Source organism: Notamacropus eugenii, chromosome 2, assembly GCF_028372415.1.
Source record: "Notamacropus eugenii isolate mMacEug1 chromosome 2, mMacEug1.pri_v2, whole genome shotgun sequence".
In the NCBI taxonomy this organism is placed as follows: Eukaryota; Metazoa; Chordata; class Mammalia; order Diprotodontia; family Macropodidae; genus Notamacropus; species Notamacropus eugenii.
The window spans coordinates 359,068,980-359,092,696 of NC_092873.1; the positions used below are offsets into that span (position 1 = coordinate 359,068,980).

The following is a 23,717-nucleotide window of genomic DNA, read 5'->3' on the forward strand; positions in this document are numbered from 1 at the left end:
AACATCAACAACAAAATGCTTTTCCCATACAAGATTTATTTTCGAATATCTGCCCTCCCACCCATCCCCCAATTCACAGTGGAAAACAGATTCAGAGTCGGAGCCCCTAGTTGGAGGAAACGCCCCAAGAAACTTGCTTTGACTTTTCTCCCCCCGTCCAGCCTCTTCTATCGATCCGTTCGTGCAAATCCCGGCTGTCCTTCCGTAACTGCTTACTTCCAAACCTTGCCACTGGTTGCCTTTACATGTCACAGCTTTACCTAAAAAGACGTGAGCTGTGAATTGTTCCGGGGGAGGCATGACGGGGGAACCTCTCTAATCAGCCTCTCTTCCCTTGGTCAAATACTTCATTCACTGCCCCCTCCCCATTTCTTGGAACAAACTACAGCAGAAATGAAAACACACCAAATTGCAGAACATGGGAATGGGCTGTCTACCATCTGTCATAGTCTGGGAGTGTAAGGAGGAATGGTCCCTGAGGAGCAGCAAAGGGTTAGTGCAGAGGAAAAGTGGATGGTTTGATCTCTCAGGGGGAAGCTGAGGATTCTAGATGATGCCCTAGGGAGATATGGTGGTCTCTGAGGGGTTTTCCCCGAGTTAAGAAGAAAAATTGTGTGGCCTGTATCCGTTTCTTGAATGATTACAAAGAGAATTATGGCATGGCAAAGGCCCAGTCAGAGGGGCTGCACATTGGAAAAATACTCATGCCAACTGCATTCATCCTTGAATGAAGTCCCTAGCAAGGTTAGGGAGAAGTCAAAGTAAAAACAAGTGGTGTAGAGGCTGGCAGCGATTCAGAGAGCTGGTGCAAGAACTGAATGAATGCCACTGGGCCATCTAAAGTGCTACTCTGCCAAGCCCCACAAAGTTGTTCACAAATGGCTGGGGGGAAAGGGAAGAGGAAGGATAGAAGTTCAGAAATGGCTATTGCTTTGATCATTATTTACGTTAGTGCTTAAATAAAAAGGATTAGCAGGGAAAGAGGCAAGTAGGAAGCTGCAAAGGCTGAGATGAAACTGAGAAGACCTGGGCAGCCAATCCAGAACCCTCCCCAAACTCCACAGCACAACCAGCAATTTTAGCAGAGATCTTGCTACCCACTCCCCACTCCCACTGTTTCTTTCCCTGACCCTTTATCTTGAAAGCAGTCTTTCTGGGCACTGGAGACAAGGCCATAAGTGGTAGTAGGGCAAGCCTACTCTGCAGAACCAAAGACAAGCTTACTTAGAAAAAACAAATCATGATTAAGGGAGACACATCAATGAAACCTTCCCAGTCTGTGCAGCTGACCCCAGGGGCCTCTAGCACCACCCCACTGCATTAAGAGCCATTCCACGCTTTGGCTTTAAGGAAAGGGATGGGGGAAGGGGAAGTAAGATGGGCAGTTGTTTTACAAAGGGTCCCTGAGCACCCACACTGTGTAGCAAACATTATTCCATTAGAGAGAAACTCTGGAACAACGAATCCCAGGGGCCAGTTCATCAAAATTCCTTGTTCCCAACAAAGAAAGTTCTATCCTGATGGAAGAAGCTTCACTTAAGGAGTTCTGCCTCCATCACTTGGACTCTTGAGCTCATAAATGGGTGTCCAGCTAGAGACAGGGTAGTATCCTCTCCAAGCAGGGGCCCAAATGGCTAGCCAACAATGTACACAGATAATCAAATTTAGGAGGTGGGATCCAGATTCTTCTTTTCCTGCCTCTATCATCCCCAGTGGGATAGGGGAAAAAGACCAAAACCACAAACCATTCCCCCAAAAAAGGATGTGCCTCAGTGGCTCCGAGAGCTTGAAGGATCTAGTTGATTGAGCTCTGATTGGTCTAGCAGTTCAAAGTCATCCCCTTCAGCATCGGTGTCCAGATCAGAGCTGGGGGCCCTTAGGACACCTCGTGCGGCTCTGTGAGGGGCAGCAGGGGGTGCCTGCTGTTGGGCCCTGGACAGGGCCAGCTGGATCATACCCTGGGAGACCAGGCTGGCAATGTTGCTGGTGAGGTTGGCTCCTGTGGGAAGAGTGCTGAGTAAGAGCTCAGGCAGGGCAGCCTCATCTTGGTTGGTGGTGGTCTCCTCAGCTCCTGGCGGGGAACGATAGGCAAGGCTGGGAAGGCCTATGCTGGTGTCATCCTCATCATCCAGGCCTGCTGCGTCCACATTAATCGAAGGGAAGTCAGGGAGGTCCCGGGCGAATGATTCCTCAGGGTCACTGTGACCATCCAGGTCTAGGGAGAACAAGGAAGGGTCAGAAAAATGGTTGCTGCTCCCTGTACCATTTCCCATCCTCATGTTACCCCACCTATGAACAGAGCCAGCTATATGTAATCAGAGGCCATTCCCACCTGACTTCATCTTGTGAATGCAAACCCTTGTGATTGGTTACCTTTCTTCTACTTACAGGTCTGAACAGATGATGCTTAGGCAAAGTTATCTTTCTATGCTCCCCTTGCCTACTCATACAGGCTCTTTAGGAACAAACACAACCACCTCCAAAACAGGAGTTTCCCAATCCCTGCCACACGTAGGAGCTGGAATATGAGGCTACTAAAAGACCAAACATTTCTAAAAGCCATTTTGCTTACACCTTGACTTTGGTCACATCTAACATCTGCCTGCTGTACTATGGCCTCAAAACTCCAACTCACTTAATTCTAAAATAAGGGGTTTGGTGATATCCCTCTTCTATTACATTGAGTGACAGCCCATTCCACCAGGTGAGCTAACAAACAAGGTCAAGCCACTGTCTGGCTAAGGGAGGGTGTGTGAGAGGGGAGGGGTGTTGAGTAGTGCCTCACCTTCTGATCCTTCAGTTAGTGGTGTCTGACCCCTTGAGAGATTGAATGTGCCATTATCTGTGCAGGAGACCTCAGCATCTGAGTGCTCTGAGTCTGTGATGGCCAATTCCCTAGCCACAGTGGAGTCATCCAACTTAGAGGAAAAGAAAACAGATTTTTAAAACAGTACTACTTAATCACTTGTTAAGAGTAGACACTAGATACAGTTCTCAGAGATGCTTATTATTAGAAAGACCCACAGCCATAAGACCTAAGAATAAAGGTCAGGCTTGAGACAATGAGAATGTAAATAAAAATGGTAAATACTGCCCACATATCCATAGCTAATTAATCCTAAAACCGTCCTTTTTCAAGCACCTTAGTTTCAATACAACACAGGCAAACTAAGGATCTTAGTCAACATCTAGGCTATTTTAGGCCAAGTTTCCTAGTGGAAATGCCCAAATATATCATTCCTGTAGAGGTCAAAGGAACAACAGAACTGGGGACACTGGTCGTTTGTTTTTGTCATAATACCACTGGAGAATATCACTGCCCAGAGGTTGCCAGAAGAAAAGGCACACTGCTTAATCTGAAAGCTGTTTGGGGTGGGGGAAGGAGAGACACACTTATTTTCAGCTAAAGCTCCCATAAGAGGCACTATGTTTGTAGGATGGAGGTATGGGTGTAGGAGGAACCAGTTAATCACCAGGCTCAAATCGAGAGTCCAAGTACAAAGCCCCAGACACAATTCTAGCTGTCCTCTTTCATGCTGGGCTTAAAGACAGACAGTGCCTAGAGCACATTATAAATCTGAAACAGGATTGTTGCTTACACATAGGGTGCCAAATGGTTATCAGGAAACAAAATGCCTAATGGACCCAAGCGCATGTTACCTGCGGACAGAAGGCAGCTAGCTCTTCTTCACTATCACTATTGTCCTCCACGGCACGATCAGAGTGCAAGGCTCGGGCACGCCGCACTGAAAACAGAACAGAGAATGCCCATCACCCTTTTTGATGAACATTCCTTATGGGGCTTTCAAGGTAAAACCAGAGCAAGAATGGGAGAGGTCACTTTATCTGAACAGGTCCCAAAGAACAGTGATCATGCCCTGAGGGTGTGCTAGCTGAGCCTGTGGAGCAGAATGAGTTGATGGCACAAGAACTCCCAAGTTCCCCCACTTCCACTTATTTTGCCCATTAGATACCTAGCAGCTAGGCCTATCTAACAGCTTTCTGGGGTGACCTGGTGCAGATCCAACATCAAAAGTGCTATCTGAACATCCTTTCAGTAAAGAACAAAAAGGAGACTTCTATCCTGAGTTAAATGATATTCCTGAGGGAGATTCATGCTTTCTAAGTAACCCAGGAAAGACTGAGGTCCACTCCTTATAAGCTTTGTTATTCAGGTCTCATGGGGGTACGCTGCCCCCAACTTGCCCAGAACATCTTCACTGCAACTCACCAGTTGTCTGCCACTTGTCTGATGGTTTGTGCAGAATATGACAACTGTAAGCTCTAACCTGGCAAGAATATCAAGTTTACCTTTCCTATTATCAGTCCCCAAGCTGATCCCAGGCATGTACCTCAGGATACTTACACTGCCTTTCCCTTTGCCTGGACATCATGTAACCATGGACACTGAAGTCCAGCCGCTGCAGGGCTGGCTCTAGCCTCATGTACAATCGATGTCCCAGTCTGTGGTACACAGCAAGGGGCCACAGCAGGAGAGAAAGAACTGGGGAAAAAAAAAAAAGGGAGTAAGAAGTGGCAAGAAATCAAGGAGGAAGCTGTACAAAGTAAAGTTAGTTTCTTTTCCATAATGCTGAGATCATATGTTGCTGAAGCTGCACAAGGTGTTTCTGCATTTTCTAGCACATTTCTCCATGAGTATTTAAATGTATTTGGATTGCTCGTAACTGTGTCTTGTCTTCCCCCCAAACTAACACATTTTTGAGGGCAGGGAAACCTACACCCATCTTATCATTTGGCACAGGGGAGATCAGGGTAGTAGTGTTGAAGACATACCACTAACAGTTTAAAACCACATCAGGGAACCAGTTACATGTAATTGTTAAGCCAGAAGGCCAAACAGCAAATGACTGAGAAATTTCATATGGTACTAAATGAGGTCAGGATAGAGCATTGCTAGAACTTAAGAAATCCAGCCTCAGCTGACTTCCTTGACAAGCTTGACAAGCTAGCAGTAAATAGTTTAATCTATAAAATTGAACTCAGTTCAGGACACCAGAGAATCATGTGCAAAGTAGGTATCTTAGGCACCCACACTGAAAACTCTCCACAGGTCAAACGTCTTACTGATGGGAATATATTTGTGAACCAAGATTTCAAAGAATGATAAGCTAGAATCAAATCTACCAATATGCTAGGGCTCCTTCCCATACCCCTCAAAACTTACCTTGTGTTATTTGTATGTACTTCATGTGTGCATGGTGTCTTCTGATAGAATGTAAGTGCTCTGAGGACAGGGATTCTTTCATTTTTGTCTGTCCCTAGCACCTAAATGCTTGCTGACTGAATCGCCAGGAGAAAGACTTTATTTGTATAGAGGCCTGTTATAGGTAAAAAGTTATGGAACTTAAAAAAAAAACTCCAGGTCATTTCCTGGACATGAAATCACAAGAGCTTTCTCTCTGGCCACATGGTCTGTTATGGTTGGGGGAAATCTGTGAATGTTTTTACATGTGAAACTTACGGAATAAGTAGGAAAGCAGGAGGCCAGGAATGTAGCGGCCCAGGACAGCCAGAAAGGTCAGTATACCACAGCTCAACAGGCAGAACTGGGGAAAGCAGGAAAACAGCATTAGGTTTCTGATGTATAAGGAAAGACTAGGCTGAGATAATGCTTTCTGATTCATGAGTCAAGCAATGGACATGTTAGATCTGATGGTGCCCAGATGTTACTGGTAGGGGAAGGAGGGCTTATCATTTCTATTCAAACTCCCTTTTTATGCAGCTAACCTCACAGGGTTGCACTTTACATTAAGACATTTGTTTGAATAGGACTCAGCCATAAAATGCTTTCTTAAAAGCACAAGGTTGTTGTTGTGTTGTTTTTTTTTAATCCAGGAAAAAACAAACAAACAAACAACCCCCTCCCACCATAGTAACCTGACACACAACACAGAATGCACACAGACATGCTTTCTTGCTTTGAGACAGGAAAATGGCACTACTGTGAACTCAGTCTAAGTGTCGGAAACCAACCCCCAGGAGTCACCAACCAGGATCTTGGCCCCTGGTAATGAGAACCTCCTCCCACTCACTACCTTTCTTTGTTTTCACTAATGCCACTTGCCTTGCCCTTCCTGGATGACAGTGCTTAACTCCTGATAGCGTTTAATAGTAACAAGGCTATGTCAACTAGGGAATTTCAACCCTGGGCTGGGGGTAGTGAAGGAAGGGAGAACATAAGGGAGGGTCTTACCTTGCCTGGGTTTTGCTTTTTGAAAAGCAAGAGATTCCTTATGAAAGTGGTCCCACTAACCCAGCCTTCGGCTACATGGTGGCAGAGCTCAGGCATGCTAAGGAGCCGAGGGTGTACAAAGCCCCAGCTACAGAAGAAAGAAGGGGATCTGTGAACAGAGGGGGATGGAGGTTCCCCAGGTGTACTGAGAACTTGCTACAATTGCTAACTAATGTTTTCTAGGCTTTAAATTGGGCTTGTGTAGTGGCCAACCCCAGGTGCCATGGAGATGAAGCATAGCCACGTGCTGACAACTGGGCTTTCTTCTTAGCTCACAGGTTGAAACTTGAAGCTGGGAAGCAGGAGAATGAACTTGTTCCAACAATCCCCTACCTGGTGAGCAAGAAGCCCAGGCTGCATGTGTAAACCTCCCACCCTGCTCCAGGGCTCTTTGTCCTTAAGTATTTTCCCGTTTGTATTTGAGCCTTTGCAAATCACTTTGATTGCAATACAGTAATAAAAGTAGCACACAATCTGATACCAACACTGTGGAGATGAAGGCAACTGGTGGTGTGTAGGGAAAATAAAATAAAACCAAAATAAACCACACCACAGAAATCTTCCTGGGATCGGATGGATGATGGGAATGAAATCAATAACAAAAGCAGACACTATAGACACGAGTTATCTTTGGCGTGCTGGTGCTAGAGACCAATGTGTTCTCTGACAAACAACATTAAAAAGCCAGAGGTCACATGATACGCTAGATGACCCAATTGAAAAATTTCAGGAAACATTATATTGGTGGCCTTTCTACTGTCACACTGTAGCTGAGTAACGCATCTATTACCTGCCCCCATCCCTCCATCTATCCCTGACATTCCAAGCACTAAAATGTTTCCTATTCAAAAACCTCTTTCAAAGATCAAATGAGACTGAATATTTCTGTATATATTCTGATTGAATTTCAGACATGCCAAAGATGCTTATTTAGAACAAATCAGGCTGTCATCCTACACTGTATATTTGGAGAGCAAGGTTATTAAAGAATCAAACACCGTTTCTCAGAATGAATCAATCAGAGCAATGAAAAGGGATTTAATTAGTTTTTCATACCTCTCATTGTCTAATGCGTCGGGTCTTGCCACTACAACATTAAAACAAACATCAGCATTAGTTGGTAGGAAAAACTGAACACGATAATGTTAGGTTGTTGTTACAAGCTCTATCAGCTTGACAACTCAAGTTTTAATAGGTTTGGGGAAAATACAGCAGCAAACACAACAGAGTCACCAAGTTATACCATAAAGTTAGGGAGCTACAGACAAGGGTATGTTAATCTAAGCCTGTTTGTTTCTCCAGGGAACTCAAAATGTGAAAAGAATTGGTTACTGTGCAACTAAATTTGCTGGAGATGGGGGTCAATGTTATTAAAAAAGGAAAAATGGTTCATAAGCACCATGTTTGTATAGCTGTATATGTTCATACAAGTCTCTCTTTGCCTGGCTAATAGATTATCAACACATAATCAAGTCAGATAAACACTGATAACAGATAAGCATCATCTCTAGATGGTTATCTCACAAAATCCCTCTCTCTAGTCCTGACTTCTTTCCTAAACTTTGGTCCTACCACTCCAAATGTCTACCTGGACATCCCACTTTGATGTCCTGACAGTACTTCAAAATACACATTTCTAAATGGTCACTCTACAGACTATGATGAAATACATTAAACCAAATTCATCATCTCCACCCCCCAAATCCAGGTTCCCACCTGGCTCTTCCTTCTGACTTTTTCCACCAAAGGTCAGAACATTTTCTTTTTCCCTCTCTACATGCAAGCAGTCACTGAGTTTTAGCGATTCTTCTTTTTCAATGTGTCTGGCATCCATCCTTTCCTGACTTCTCTCATTACTACTATTCAACTTTTTATCCAGACTACTGCGATGGTCTCTTGATAATATCTATTAAAGATTCTTCTCCTGAAGACCCTGTATATAACCACAATTATATTTTTCTAAAACAATCCCCCTAATCAAAAGCCTTCAGTAACTCTCACTATCCACAAGATCAAAGTTCAAGCTTCTTAACATGGCATTCAAAGCCTTTCACAATATAATTCTAACCTTACTTTCAATGTTATTACTACTCTGCTAGAAAAAAGTCTATTCATTGTCTCCCAAATACCTTGCATTTTCTTATAACTTCAACATTCACAGAGCACCTATTGAGTGCAGAATATTCTGCTAGGTGCTAACGGACAATGTGAAGATTAAGTAAAGAAATTGTTCTCGATATCATGGAACTTTTTCTCTAGTAAGGGGTGATAAGATACCTATACTTATAATTTCACACACACGCATGCATGCACACGCACACACACACACCGGTTATACAGGAGAAGCAAATAAAGAGAGTAGTATTCAACAGGAAAATTTTATCGAGTAAATGGAGTTTTACCTAGGCCTTAAAGGATTCTAAAATGGGGGTGGGTGTAGGGAGGAAATTTACATATAAAGGGAGGGCAGAGATAGCATGAGTAAAGGTATATAATAGGCAGGATAGCATGCAATATTTTCTGGAGACTTGCAGTTATGATCAAGAGAGTTTCAAAATGAAAATAAAGGAGAAAGAAGAAAACTGCCCACATATGTCTGCCCAAACAGATAAACATGTATAACACAGGAAAAAGAGAATCAACAAATAGGAACACTAATTCATAGAGAACAGCATCTAAGAAGATAGCCTGCAATAACACTGAGACAGCTATATGCAACTGCATTAAAACATATATAAAACAAATAAGCTGAACTAATAATCAACAGGTGACTTCTAACTAGAAGTTTTACTAAGCTCTGGAAGGGGGGAACCCTTCCCGAACTGAAATGTAGCAACAATAGCAGCTAACATTTATGCAGGAACATTAAGACCCGTAAAGCACTTTACATATATAATCTCATTTGATTCTCACAACAGCCCTGTGAGGGATGAAGATACAAAGGGCAGCAGAGTAACATTACATATTAAAAAGACATATTTATGTGAGCAAATCCATTAACTGAAATGGGATGAAGATCAAAGGAGGAAGAAATATATGCAATATTTTTCAAGGTATTTTAATATAGACCATCTAACCAGAAAAAGAAAAAGTTTGGTTAGGAAACATTTTTAACAATCTGGTATAGGTACGTGACATAATCATGACAAGGAACTTCAACTATCTTATTGAAGTGTACTAACAAAAAAATAGGACAGCTGATAAATTCTTGACTTGTCTTAATGATAATTTCATTCTTCAAATGATCAATAAAGGATATTACTACTTTGGACAGGATCCTGACCAATAAAGAGGTACTGGGATGGAACACTGGGAGAAAATAACTACTCCATCTTAAGAGTTCATAGCACAGAAGGAAAAGAAAACCAGAAAGAGTCTGATCCACATCAAAGTTTGGAATTTCAAAGAGTTCAAAGGAAGGAACCATAGGATCCCACTGCCTAAAATTCTACAAGCAAAACTGACCAAAGAAGGATGGATTAGAAGCTTTTAGGAATGAAATTCTGAAACGCACAAAACAAAATCCTATAAAAAAGAGAATAATCAACAATTTTAAACAGACTGATGGAGCTGGATATACTGGCTCATGAAACAACATATATTTTAAAAATTTTTAACTTTTGTTATATTCACTCCTAAACATATCCCCTTTCTCTCCCCCACCAGTTTAGTATTCTTTGTAACGAAGATTTAAAAAGAGGACGAAAAGCAATCCAACAAAACCAATGCGCCATTCTGTATCTGATTGCATATGTAATGTTCCATGCTCCATGTTCCCAGTCTTGCAATGAAGGGAGGGAGATGTGTTTTTTCACCCCTCTAAGGCCATGCTTGGACAACATATTTACACAGTGTTCCATTTCTTTTCTTGTTTTTTAAATTTGCATTGTTATAATCGTTGTGTTCTGCTTACTTTACTCTTATCAGTTCATAAAAATATCTTCCTTTGCCTCTATGAATTCTCCATATTTAATGTTTCTTATATGACAGTGATATTCTATAACATTCACACAACTTGCTTAGCTATTTCTTACCAATGGACGCTAATTACATTTTTATAAAGTGCACACGGAAGATATAAAGTAACAGGATGAATAAAACCCCCCAAGAATAACATTAGGAGAGCTAACACTCAGAATTATCTGGAAAATTAATACTAAAAACAACAGAAAAAGACTTTTTCAGCTATCCTGGGGGCAGGAGGAAGATCAAAGAAGTAATAAGACCACTGCTCGGGGTAGATGGGATAATGATAAAAATGACAGAAAGCAAGAAGACTATTCAACTCATATTTTGTTTGTACTTTATCTACAAAGAAGGATAATGAATGGACTGGGAAGGATAAAAGATAGTTAACAAGGAGTTGAAACCCAAGATAAATGAGCTGACTTCAAATCACAAAACTGAGATAAATTCTATCCTACCAGCATTCTGAAAGCACTGAGGAATGATTTTGAAAAAATGTGGCAATCAGGAGGGGTAACAAAAGCCTGGAGATTGGCAGATATTTTCCCAATTTTCAAAACTAGAAAGAAGATGGCATTTTCAAATCATCAGCTGATGAGTTCCACTTTGATTCCTGGCAGAATTAATAAAGGCATGATTTGTGAGAATTTAGAAAAAGACTTAGTTATCACTAAAAGCCAGTATGGCTCCATCAAGAAAATGTTATTCCAAGAACTGCCAGGAAAACTAGAAAGCAGTTCAGCACAAAACAGGCTTAGTTTTTCCAAACAAGAAATAATACTATTAACAATCATAAAGAAACATGCTCCAAATCATTAATAAGAGAAATGCAAATTAAACAATTCCAAAGTATTACTTCACACCCATAAAACTGGCAATGATGACACAAGACAGAAATAGCGTTAGAGAGGCTGTAGAAAAATGAGCACACTAATACACTGTTAGTGGAGCTGTGAATTAGTTCAATTATTTCAGAGTACAATTTGGTCTTATTTGAGAAAAATGCCTAGATTGTTCATACCCTCTGATCTCACTACTGGGCATATACCCCAAGGATGTCAAGGACACAAAAGCTCTAATACATACCAAAATAGTCAGAAAAGCACTTTTAAAAATAGGTACCCATTGTTGGGGGAATGGCTATACAAACAAGCACATGAATGTAATGGAGAATGATTGTGTCATAAGAAATGACAAATGTGAAAAATTCAGAGAAACAAGATGAGAGACATAAATGTAGGCAGATAAAAGAACCAGAAAAACACTGTACTTAATTATTAGAATAATGAAAATTAAAACAACATGAAAAGACACCAAAATTTAGAAAAAGCAATGACCAACCTTGGTTCTAAAAAGAGGTGATGAAACACATTTCCCTACTCTTGGTAGAAAAGTGAGGGACTATGGATGCTGAATGTTGCTTACAGTTCAGACCTGGTCTCCATGTCAGGTAGTTCTACCTAACTGTTTTTCTTTGTTGTAACAGAGGATTCTGTGGGGTGAGGTTATTGGGAAATAACTGTAAGAAATAAAAGGCTTCAGTAAAATATCTTTTAAAAAAAGAACAAATTTTGCTAAACTAACATTCTTTCTTTTTTTGTTTTTAAACAGGTTCACTAGACTCATTTCAGGAGAATGCCTGAAATATAGTTTGCCTGGATCATAGTGAAACATCTGATAATGTCAGATAATTTTTGTGAACATAAATAATAGGAGGTTAGCTGGATTCAGAACTATTTTAAGGACAGGACCCAAAGAGAAATCATAAATGGGTTGATATCAGTTTAGATATAGGTCTTTAGTGGAATACTCTAGTGATCTGTTCTTGGCTCTCTGCTGTTTTAACATTTTTCTCAATGATTTATATGAAGAAACAGATGATTAGTTGTTTATTAAACATGGAGATGACATGAAGCTGAGAGAGATAGCTAAAATACTGAACTACAGAGTAGAATTCAGAAAGATTTTTGACAGGCCCAAGTTAAGAGCTGACAACGACTTGAAATTAAATAGATAAATATAAAGTCTTGGACAAGGCCAAAAAATAAATATTCTATTAGGGATAAGTAAATACAATATAAATACTGCATAAATACCATCTCTAGGAGATATTGCTGGGTAACAGTTAATATAAAAGAGATTTGGGGATTTTAGTGGACTGAGTTAATGAGTTAACAGTGGGACATGAGAGATTAAAAAAAAGACATGCTCTAAGGCTGCAATAAGACAGGGATAATGTCCTGAACAAGAAAGAGGACAGTTTCATTATACTCAATCCAAGAGAACTGATTAATTGTAGGTGCCATATTTTAGGAAGTCATTAATAAACCGCAGCACATTCAAAAGAAGATGACCAGGATGGTGTAGTAACTGGAGACTTGCTCTACTTTGCCTCAGAGGGGGAGAACACAACTAAGGAAAATGGAAAGAAGTTGAAGGAAGACAGATTTAGGGTTGATTTAAGAGAAAACTTCCTAATAGTCAGAGATATCCAAAAGCATTGTTTTGAATGATAATTAAGTCTGTATCACTGGAGGTCTTCAAGAATAGGCTAGATGATCATACCTTAGGGACATTATGGAAAGGATTCAAATTCGATTAAAATCTGAACTAAAGACTTGATAGGTCCTTTTTCTGAAATTCTGTGGTATGGCAAATAATCTCATTTTGCATGAACACTGCAGATGTGGAAGGGAGAAGCAGACTGTATGGGGCCTTGAATGCTAGGCTTAGTTTGACCTTTAGCTGCTAGGTAATAAGAAACCATTAAAAGCTTCTGAATATCAAAGTAATATGACTGAATTTCTACACAGCGAAGATAAATTTGATAGTGGTATGAAGGATGAGAGTAAAGGCACAAAAGTCTGGTAGGTTTATGAGATAAGCAATCAAAATAGGTGGTGAGGAAGGCCTGAAGTTGTCTGGTGGTAGTAAGAACAGAGAGAAGGGAATCATTGATGTGAGATACGTTCAAGAGGTAGAAATGAGAGGAACTGGCAAATAATTACTTCCAAGTAATGGGAGGGAGGACAAAATTAAACACCAATATTTTAAAGACTGAATGAAGGTACCAACTGACAAAAAAGCCATGAGAAAAGAGAAACTTGGGGGAAAAGATGGTCAATAGTTCTAGTTATGTTGAGTTTGAGGTGCCACTGGAACATTATGTGACTAAGGTACATTTGAATGTCTGGAGAAAGGGCAGGTTGGGAAATAGCATATTGGAGAGTTGCCAGCGTAGATATGATTAGTGAAACTGTGGGAATAAATGAGACCAGCTAGGAAGAGAATACAGAAGAAAGTTGAAGATAGAACCAAGACAGACCAAGACTGGGAACAGAGTTGGGACAGACCATTGGGAAAAGAAAGATATGCCATCAGGGATAGGAAAATGATTAGAAAGGCAGGAAGATAAGAGAGTGTGAAGTCACAGTAAAAAAGAAAAGAGAGAATGTCCAGAAAAAGCGGTGGTGAGTGTCAAAAGCTGGAGAGGGAGAATGAGAACTGGTAAAAGGCTCTTAAAGTGGTCAATGCTTCCATCTGAACATGTAATAATGGTGGGGATAGAATGCACATTATAAGGAGGTGAAGGTAAGGTGAGGAAGTGGAGGTACTGTGTCTTTGTTCAAGATTTTTCCCACCAGTCATGCATGCCCCGCCCTCCTTTCTATTTGAATCCTTCAAGGCTCAACTTATGTCCTACTTCCTACAAGAGGCTTGTCCTGATCAATCCTGCCCACAGTCATTTCTATCTCTTCTGACTCACAGCATTGTCTATCCCAATACTTTTACATCATCATTTAAATTTTTTTTTTTTGGTTTAATCGCCACAATTAAACTGTAAACCACTTGCTGACAGGGACCAAATTGTATACTTTTTGGTATTCTCAGTAGTATCAAGTGTATAAAGGCTAAATTCATATTTCATGATACACCTTTATTAGGTAAGGTTGATGCATCAAGTGAACAAAACCGTACAAATCTCAAAATGATCTCTCAGACCAATAATGAAGGCAAAAGACTGTTCCCATGATGGAGGAACAGCTTTCTGTAGTTTACTGTTCAAGAAAAGAGAGGGCCATGGATTTACTGAGCTTTAAATAGAACACAAACCCTATATAATTACCCTAAAACAGAGGATTCATAAATTAAAAGGAAATTTTTTCCTATTAAAATGTAAAAATCACAAGAGGGGTAAAAAACTTCTAAACCAGATTACCCAAATGTGTCCAAACTCACCTCTCATTTCAGGCCAGATTTTGTTCTTCCACTGATCTATACATACAATTATCATCAAGCTGAATGCAAGTAAAAACACCAAACGAAGGGAGGTCAGTGCAAAGAACCTGCAAGGAAAGGAAGAGCAAAAGAGAGATAAGTATGTAACTAATTCAAAACTAAGAAAAATGCCATGACATGAAAGGCTGAGGGATACAGTGGGAAGGGCTACTAAGGCGGATTACCTGGGCTCCAGCTCCTTTTTCTATGGCTCTAACTAGCTATGTGACTTTATTAAATTCTCTAGGCCTCAGGTAAGTTCAGAGATGCTTTCCTCACCAAAGATTAGACTGGATAATATTCTGAAGTACTTTTCAGCTCTAAAGAGAAATTCTGCCTTGACAACAAGTAGTTTCTGTACAAGGTAGGATAGTAAAATACATTCCTATCAAGCTCTCTATTAGATTACTGCAGAAATTCTTAACATCCTTCAGGTATTGAGTGAATGGTAGGAATCAGAAGGAAGGAACCTAAATATTGTCTAGTTTGGTAGTTTTCACTCTGTACTACCCAAAAAAACCACTGCCAGAAGCGTTGTAGCTAAGTCTTTTAAAATGATTTTTATTGCCTCTTAATAACATAAAGCTTAGTTTTACAAATATGTACTTTCAAATTGATTTTATTCTGAATATAATATTTCAAATAATCTTTTAATGAGATATATGCAATCATTTGCTATACATGTTTTGTAACTGGGAATGATATTAAAGGCAGTAACTTTCAAAAGAGAAGTGTTTGAAGCAATCAACAAACATTTAATTAGGATATCCTCTGTGTCAGGAGCCATGCTTTTACCTGCACAACCTAACTCAGCTGGTGGTAGTGGGTTGTCTTTCTTAGTAGTTTATCACAATTTTGCTAAAAATATTAATTTTTTATTTTGTTTTTAAATTGTTCCAAATGCAATGTTGTTTCATTTGCAAATGTCTCTGAAGTTTGGCCAGAAGAACAGAACTATTTCTAAAATGTTGGTAAGGGCATACTTTGTGCCTCAGGATCATTAAAGTCACAGGTTCATAAATCTAGAACTAGAAGGGATATCAGAAACAACCACTTCCTTTTACAAATGAAGAAACTGAGGCCCAGGGAGGTAAAGTGACTTTACCAAGGTTACGCAGGTAGCTAATGTTAGTGATGAAATTTGAACTCAGAGTCTCTGACTAAAGCTCTCATTCTTGGAACTGGGCCTGCTGCCTCCACACTGGAAGTACGTATTGTCCTATTGGCAATTAGATTCAGGATGCTTACTTCCTCATCACTTTTAATTATTAACACTTTTATTTTCCCTTTAAACTTAAAAATCAGTAAAATTTGCTTTAAAATTTATTTAATCTACTTAGGTTAAAATTACTTAAAATCAGTAAAGCTGATTTTACTCAACTGTCCATAATGAACACTGCAGTAAAAAAAAAAAGTGAGACTATCAACACATTATATGTACTGAATGGATTGTGCATTTCTTTTCAATCCAAAATCATGAGATGATTTTAACGATTATTACTAATTCCTCATACCACAGTGAAATCACTTAGGTTTGAAAATCTAATTGACCACCTTGACCATAACAACTAGACTAAAATGGACAGAAGCAGCCAATGAGTTGTAAATCATCTTTACAAACTATTTCTCATTTCAACACCTAAAAAAAACCTGGGTGAAAAATCCAAGAGGAGAGAATGGGGGGGAGGAAGGAATCAAATAGTAAAGGACAATCTCATCCCAACATTTTTGCCTCACCACCTAAAAAAACAATTATACATGAGATTAAAATGAGGACTGGAGATAAACCTCCGGAGCAGGTTTAATCTTCTCTTTAAAGCTGAGTTCATAATCTCCACAAATAAACAAATTTAAGAAGAGCCAACAATAAGAGCTCCAAAGTTCATCTGCTACCCTAATGCTAACACTTCCCTGTCCTAGTACCAGACACACAGCCTTAATCCCTACCTCTTGGGAACATTTGGAACAAGGAATGCCCAGGGAAGGAATCAAGACTGTCTATAGTTTCCCCTCACCAACTCGGAATTATAAATGCTATTTACATGGGCTCTAAGGATGGAAGGGTGTTTGATAACCTCCCTTGACATGGGTTTGTTTTCCAAAGTCTGTGACAGTGGGCCCCACCCATCATTTTCACAAGATCTATTTAATAGACAGGACACTAAACTCTTCTGGAGGGGGAAGGGGTAACATTTTTGAGTACAATATCAACCTTCTCAGGGGGATGAAAGTTACAAACAGAAAGACAAAGTTCCAGTTATTAGTTAGGCCCTCAACATGAATTTAATGCCATATTTTAGCAAGGTGGATTCTATCATTTTCAAAGAGCATAAAACTGCTTTCCCTGCTTTTCTAATCCATCCCCTGCCCTACTGCTTCCTTCCAGGAGTAAATTTCTCAATTTAAAAGGAACTTAGATCTCAGGATGATGTATTTTGGATAAACCAAGGACACAATATGTTTGCTATTTCATTAAGTTAATCTGGAAATTTACCTGCCAAGGAATTTTGTCTCTGGATGCAAGTAATAAACTACAATGGAAGACAGAGATTTTTTGAGATAGGAGCAACCAAGTAGTTTGAGGAAAAATGTGCAGATCCTAATTGCTTAGCTTATTGGATTATCATTCAAATGTCTCTGGCCCCTGTCAACCAGAAACCTGAAGGAAGGTGTTAACAATCACACAATACAATAAACTGGGTTGGAGAGAGGAGGAGGAAGAAATAAAATAATCATTTCTCTGAAACAGTAATTAGCATGAAAACACTACAACTTAATTTTTTAAAATAAAATGAATGTTGCAAATATAATCATTTTGAGTGTTCACATGCTACAGAAAACATCCTCCTGGTAGATCACCTAAAGGCAAATGTTTTATTCTTGCTTAGCTTCTACAGTTTAACACATTCTCTTCTCAACTTTTAAAGAATGTAATCTAATTATAATATTGATCAGGGATTCTTGTCTCGAGGACCCCTTGGGGAATTTGGAAAAGCCAAGAGAACCTTTCTCAGAAGGATTTTTAAACACATAAAATATAAAATACATAGAATTACAAAGGAAACCAATTATACTGAAATAGTTATCAAGATTTTTTTTAAAAGTTCACGAATCCCAGGTTAAGAAATCCTGATCTAATAATTCCCTGAAGTATTAGATTATTGGCCAGAAAGACCATGGTTCATTCAAAATCCAATGTTTTAATTATCTGTGTTTCTGATCACCTTTATTAGTAATAAGAAGAGTTAGTCAAAACCATTCTGGAGAGCAATTTGGAACTATGCCCAAAGGGCTATAAAAATGTGCATACCCTTTGACCCAGAAATAGCATTCTAGGCCTGTATCCCAAAGAGATCACAAAAATGGGAAAAGGACCCACGTGCGCAAAAATATTTATAGCAGCTCTTTTTGTGGTGGCCAAGAACTAGAAATCAAGAGCATGCCCACCAACTGGAGAATGGCTGAGTGAGTTGTGGTATATGAATGTAAAGGAATACTATTGTCCTATAAGAAATGACGAACAGGCAGACTTCAGAAAAACCTGGAAAGACTTATATGAACTGATGCTGAGTAAGGTGAGCAGAACCAGGAGAACGTTATACACATTAAGAGCCACAGTGTTCAAGGACTGTTTCTAGTAGACTTAGCCCTTCACAGCCAACGCAAGAACCTAAAACATTTCCAAAGGACTCTTCATACAAAATGCCATTCACGAGCAGAGGAAGAACTATAGAATTGGAATGCAGAATGAAGCAGATTATTTTCTCTTTTGTTATGTTTTGTTTTTTCTCAAGGTTTTGTCAATTTGTTTTAATTCTTTTATGCAACATGACTAATGTGAAAATGTGTTTAATAAGATTGTTATGTGTAGAACCCATATAAGACTGCATGCCATCTTGGGGAGGGAGGAGAAGAAAATTTAAAACTTATGGAAGTAACTGTTGAAAACTGAAAACAAATAAAATTAATTAAATATATATATATATTTATATTTTAAGAAAAAGAGTTAGTCCACAAACATTTTTTTAAAGTTAGGCATTGTACTAATCAAGCACTGGGAATACAAGAAAGGCTTTGGGACTTTTGGGGACTATGGGGGACTATTGGCTTCTTGCAGAAGATGGGACTTTAGTTGGGAATTTTTACCACATCTTCAGAGATAGAAGAAAAAAAAATGGGTCTCAGGTATGCAACTTAGTATTATTTCTAGAGGAAAACCAGAAGTGAAACCACCTTTCTGGAAATACACACCCACTCTTGAGTTTCTAACAAATGTATGTTAATGGTAGATTTAACATCAAATTAACAAAATTCCAACCAATTCAACAGAATCAAAAAGTCATGTCACTAAGAACTCAACACTGGTCCTTTCCTAGATACTGATGGCAGGAAGAAATCTTCAAAAAAAATTTACAACAAAATGAAAATACAGGTAAAGTGCTGTGTTCTCTGAACCTGGGATTCACAAACTTTTAAAAAATATCTTGATAACTATTTCAATATAATTGGTTTCCTTTGTAATTCTACGTATTTTATATTTTATGTGTTTAAAAATCCTTCTGAGAAAGGTTTTGTAGGCTTTACCAAACATGTGTTGTCTTAATCAGTTACTTGTTCACTCTCATTTTAAACTTGATGGGAAAAAATGCTCTGTGACAAAAGAATCTTCTTAATTGATGAGTCAAGTTTTTAAAGCTTTGCTCTTGTCCAAGTCACTTCTTTATTCATGTTTCTGCACAAACAACTGGAAGTTTTTTCCTGTTCCAACTGCATTAGGTGCCATAATAATTCCCTGAAATGTGACATGTCAACCCAGACTGACAAGAATATTCAATCATTCTAATCCCAAACGGAAAACATTTTTGTGGACCGCTAATTCAGTCCTTTAATGAATCCCTAATTCAGGGACCTCCTGAATAACTGCAGACCTCCAGCTAGGAGTCTTGCTTAAAAAGAGCACAGACCAAAAGATCACTTTGTTTAAATCTGGAACCTGCTTGCCTTTCCAGGGCTCTGTATTTTACCACCATACTTACTGACCTACAACATGATTCAAGTATGTAGCTCCAATATAGTCTACTCAAGAAACTCACTAGCTGACTTGATCTTGTCCTATTTGCTCTCACCACTAATTGGGGCTCAGGTTGGTGTAGGCACAACACAAGAGAAGGGAGTGCCTCACAGTCCTCAATGGTGAGTCCTCAAGATAATTACAGATATGCAGCTGAAAACCTACAAAGGCATGTACTGCTGGGAGGTTCCTGGCTTGGACTACCACAAAAGATGAGACCTGGAAAGACCTAAGGTTAAAAATCAAACTCTTTAAAACCACCAGAAAGGTAAGGAATGTTTCCCTAAGCATTATCAGCAATTTATTAGTTAACCTCAAAGAAACTTTCTAAGACTAAGTAACAGAACAATGGTCTAATAGGAGCATTCTCTCAAGGAAATGGTATAGGTAGTTCTCTGTACCTACAAAGAGAAAAGAAATGTAACACAGAAATGATACTTTCTCAGGTACACGCAGATGGTGATTCAAAAAAGAACAGAGCCTTATGAATAGAAAGTGTGAGAGCCAACAAAAGTTAGTTAATTCCCTATCCAAATTCTGAGTGTGACTTCTGCAATGAGAACAACTTGCCTAACAACACTCTTACTGGCTAGTCAATTATGTACTATTCCTGGGTACCACAAAAGGAAGAAAAGATCTCCGACTCATTTCTCTCTGGCTTGAATTAGGACTTGTTTGGGGTTAATTCCTTACCTCTCATTCTTCTTTAAACATACACACATTTTACTGATGCTTTTTGTCTTTACTCCAGTTATTTCTAGAAGATATGTACCCTCCCACTCTCTTAATTAAGTAAAACGGCCAGCTTCAGGTGACAAAGCAGACAATATTCTACCCTGGTGTTTTCAGTTCTTCTGAGATGGACTACTTTTTTTTTAGCAATCTTTTTGTTACCTTGTAGTCTGTATATATATCTCATTATTTTGCATATGCTTATTTCACTCACTGGTTTACGCAAATCTTTCCACATTCGTCTGTTCCTCATATTAATAACTTCTTACTACACAATATATATAATAATCCATTGCACTCACATAGCACAGGTTTTTTGGCAATTCCCTAAATTACGTCCAGCATACTGTTTCCAATTCTAAGCAGAGTACTGCTACATTTTGGTGTATGCTGGACCTCTGTTTCTCTCTGTTTCCTTCAGATATATGATCTGTGCCTACCTCTCATTCTTTAACTTCTAAGTTCAAGAAATAAACAGCATCCTCTATAATTTAAAGGAAAAGATGACTTACACCCACACTGAATACTGCTCCTTGACCTATGGATCCTGGTCTTCATACTGAACATTTAAAATATATGAAGTAAAAAGTACTTCCCAAGCCAAGTAATTCTATTGAATTCTAATGACAGATTAACCTAGTCTTCAGGGTGTTACCAACGGGGAAGTTCAACTTTTGCACTTTAAATGCCCAAATCCTTTTTACAAGTAGCTTCCTGATCCTAGGACATACCAGTTGATCTTTTTCAGGACCAGAATCAAGCCTATCATTCTGCCAGATCTCTTATCCACCTATTTACTATATGTGGGAATGTAACAAGAGTAATATATTTTAGGCACATTGCAAACAAGCTACTAGGAAATGCCAGAAATAAAATTCCTGCACAAAAATATTATAAAAGGCCCACGGTATTCAAAGGAAGCTTGGAATGAAATAATTTTGTTATTTAAGGTAAATGTTCCTAAAAACAGCAAATCAAAGTACACTAAAATAAACACATGTTCTCCATTAGAGGAGTTCCACATGCCCATTCCATTGCCACATCTGCTTCAAGATAATTTCCATGAGGGAGCTGCAGAGGTTGGATTCTAAGTCACTGCTGATCCTGCTATTAGGTTGCTAATAGAAGAAGGAAGTGATGTGGGGAAGGTCACCCTGCTCAAAAAAAAAAGATTCCAAACATGTATCACCTGTGTATCTGGTTTAACCAGCTGCTGATTTATGCTACAACTACTCCCAAAGTGGGACAATTTATCAATCATTCACTTTAACAAGAGAAAATATATTTAAATAAGATAATTTCTTTCCTAGAGAAAGAATGGGAACCTCACCTGAAAGAGACAGGGAAAGAAACGAGAATATATCATTTTGGAGCAAAAGCTACTTTGGAGGAGGGCAGGCCTAGGTGGGATGCTGCAGCAAGGAGTACTCTACAGTCAAAAGGCCATATAAGGACATTTGAACTATCTCAGGGCACAGGACTTCTCAGGGGATATTAAGAAGCTGCCTGCTTGTACTTTGCAGTTTTGCCTAAAATCCTCTCAAATATTCCCAATGCCTGATTTATATCAATTCTACCAAACAAAACTCAAGTTAGGTAGCCTTTATGACAGGACATAATCTGGTTCCCCATCAAGACTGGGCAGGCTAAAACTCAATGATGCTAATAATGCTTTTCTACCATTAAGCTTTGAATTATCTATTCTGTTTAAGTTTGCTTAGCCACATTTTAAAACCGAATATGTAGAACAAAGAGTGATGTGTGGCTTGTTTTTAATATGAGAAGTCTGCAGAAGCTAAGTCTTAAGAAAGTAAAACCAAATAAATTTTATCTTGGTTCTATCCCAGAATGACTTCACTCTCCTCTATTTGAAAAAGGTCAATGATGTTTTCTCAGTTATCAGCAGAAACCCAAGCTGCAAACTGTGATAAACAGAAGGGCCCAAGTCTGCTTTTGTTGACAGCATATTACCAACTGCAGCAAGAATTGCTCCATCTGCTTCTCATTGTCAGCCTTTAAATAGAGTGATAGTTTTTCAAAGTGTATTTATGAGATTACTTTTCCAGTTCCACTCAATTCACAAACCTCAATTTCCCTTCCTAGTAACCATAACTAAATATATTTACATGATCACCAAGGACAGGGAGGAGTCACAATCCTTACAACGGCTGTGAAACAGCTAAAATTTCACTCTCACAAATTGTTAATAAAACACTTATTTAAAGATGAACACTAACTACAGCTTGGGGGGAGCAGCTTGCAGTACCAAGGATAGGGGTCTGACTTAGGAGTTCAGATCCCTGAACTTTCTTTCAATAAGGGGACAATATAAAAAACATATTAAATGCCTGCTGTGTTCAAAGATACAGAGACAAAAAAATCCCGTTCTTGAAGAACTTAACTTACATGGACTCTACTAGGAGGGTACAACATGCGGTGCTGGGGGGTTGGGGGGGGCACTGGACGTGGCATCAGAACGTTAGAATTCTTGTTCTGCTGTTTGCTATTTGTGTGACTTTTGAGCCTCAGTTTTCTCACCTGTAAAACGAAGACGGACTAGGAAGGGCCATGTTCTCTACACCACCCACTGAGGCATCCCCTGCCTCAGCAGTAACAGCCAAAGAGGGGCACCATGGAGGAGTGGATAGCACATGGGCTGGGGGTCAAGAAGACCTGGGTTCAAAGGCCAGCCCCTTACCATGTGACCTTGGACAAGTCACTTCATTTCTCTGTGCCTCACCTTCCTCCTCCGTAAAATGACGGGTTCTGGACTTGATGGCCTTAACCCCCCAGGTCTGAGTCTGTGACCCGATGGAAGGTCGAGGTGGGGGTGGAAATGGGGGTACGGATGTAGGAGAGGGAAGGGGGAAGGAAGGGGTCGGAGTCCTGAGGCCGGCCTGGAAGCGGTGGGCCGGGAGCAGACAGGGGGAGGCTGGGCCGGGGTCTCTCACCAGAAAGCAGCGTTCAGGGCGAGGCACCACAGGGCGCTCCTCGCCGGGCGCTCCCACACCAGGGCTGCCTGCACCCGGCTCAGCAGCGGCTCGTAGGGCCCCAGCACATCCAACAGGGCCCGCTGCACCGCCTCCACCTGCCGATCTCGCTCGCCGCCGGCCGACATCGCGCCGCGGCTCCTGAAGGCTGGCGCCGGCCCCTGCTCTGCGCCCGGGCCGGCCGCGGCAGCCACGGCCGCCGCCGACTCCTCGGCCTCCGCCATCTCCCTCCAGGAGCCACAACATCCGGGGCCACGGCCCTTTAGGTGACAAAACACAAACTGCGCAGGCGCCTGGACCCCCAGCAGCCCTCTTTCTTAGTGCGCCTGCGCCCCAACCCCGGCTATGGCTCGTCGCTGAGGAAATTATAGAAGCCCGCTAAGGCCACGCCCCCAACGCAACTGGAAAAGAAAGGGCCGAAGCCGGC

At 40.0% G+C, this 23,717-nt stretch overlaps 1 protein-coding gene across 2 annotated transcripts; it reads right to left on the reverse strand.

Moving 5' to 3' along the window:
- Positions 1–19: 19 nt before the first annotated feature.
- On the reverse strand, positions 20–23,670 carry RETREG3 (reticulophagy regulator family member 3). 2 transcript variants are annotated; one of them, XM_072646535.1, is made up of 9 exons: positions 23,252–23,670; positions 14,459–14,565; positions 7,310–7,340; positions 6,215–6,341; positions 5,483–5,567; positions 4,367–4,504; positions 3,661–3,746; positions 2,786–2,918; positions 20–2,215 (listed from the first exon to the last, which is right to left on the reverse strand). In XM_072646535.1, the coding sequence occupies exons 1-9, from the start codon at positions 23,512–23,514 to the stop codon at positions 1,770–1,772; spliced, it is 1,416 nt and encodes a 471-aa protein (XP_072502636.1). In that variant the 5' UTR covers positions 23,515–23,670; the 3' UTR covers positions 20–1,769. The 2 variants fall into 2 exon arrangements, with proteins under 2 accessions (XP_072502636.1, XP_072502635.1); XM_072646534.1 differs by having other exon boundaries at positions 6,215–6,362; positions 23,252–23,558.
- Between the last annotated feature and the right edge of the window lie 47 nt (positions 23,671–23,717).

Bases quoted from the DNA above. Each gene is read 5' to 3' on its own strand.
- RETREG3 (XM_072646534.1), bottom strand. From the start codon at position 23,514: ATGGCGGAGGCCGAGGAGTCGGCGGCGGCCGTGGCTGCCGCGGCCGGC. The intron at 7,341-14,458 runs GTGAGTTTGGAC...TTAATGTTGTAG, and splicing joins AATCTGGCCTGAAATGAGAG to TGGCAAGACCCGACGCATTA. The intron at 2,216-2,785 runs GTGAGGCACTAC...TGTTCTCCCTAG, and splicing joins ACTAACTGAAGGATCAGAAG to ACCTGGATGGTCACAGTGAC.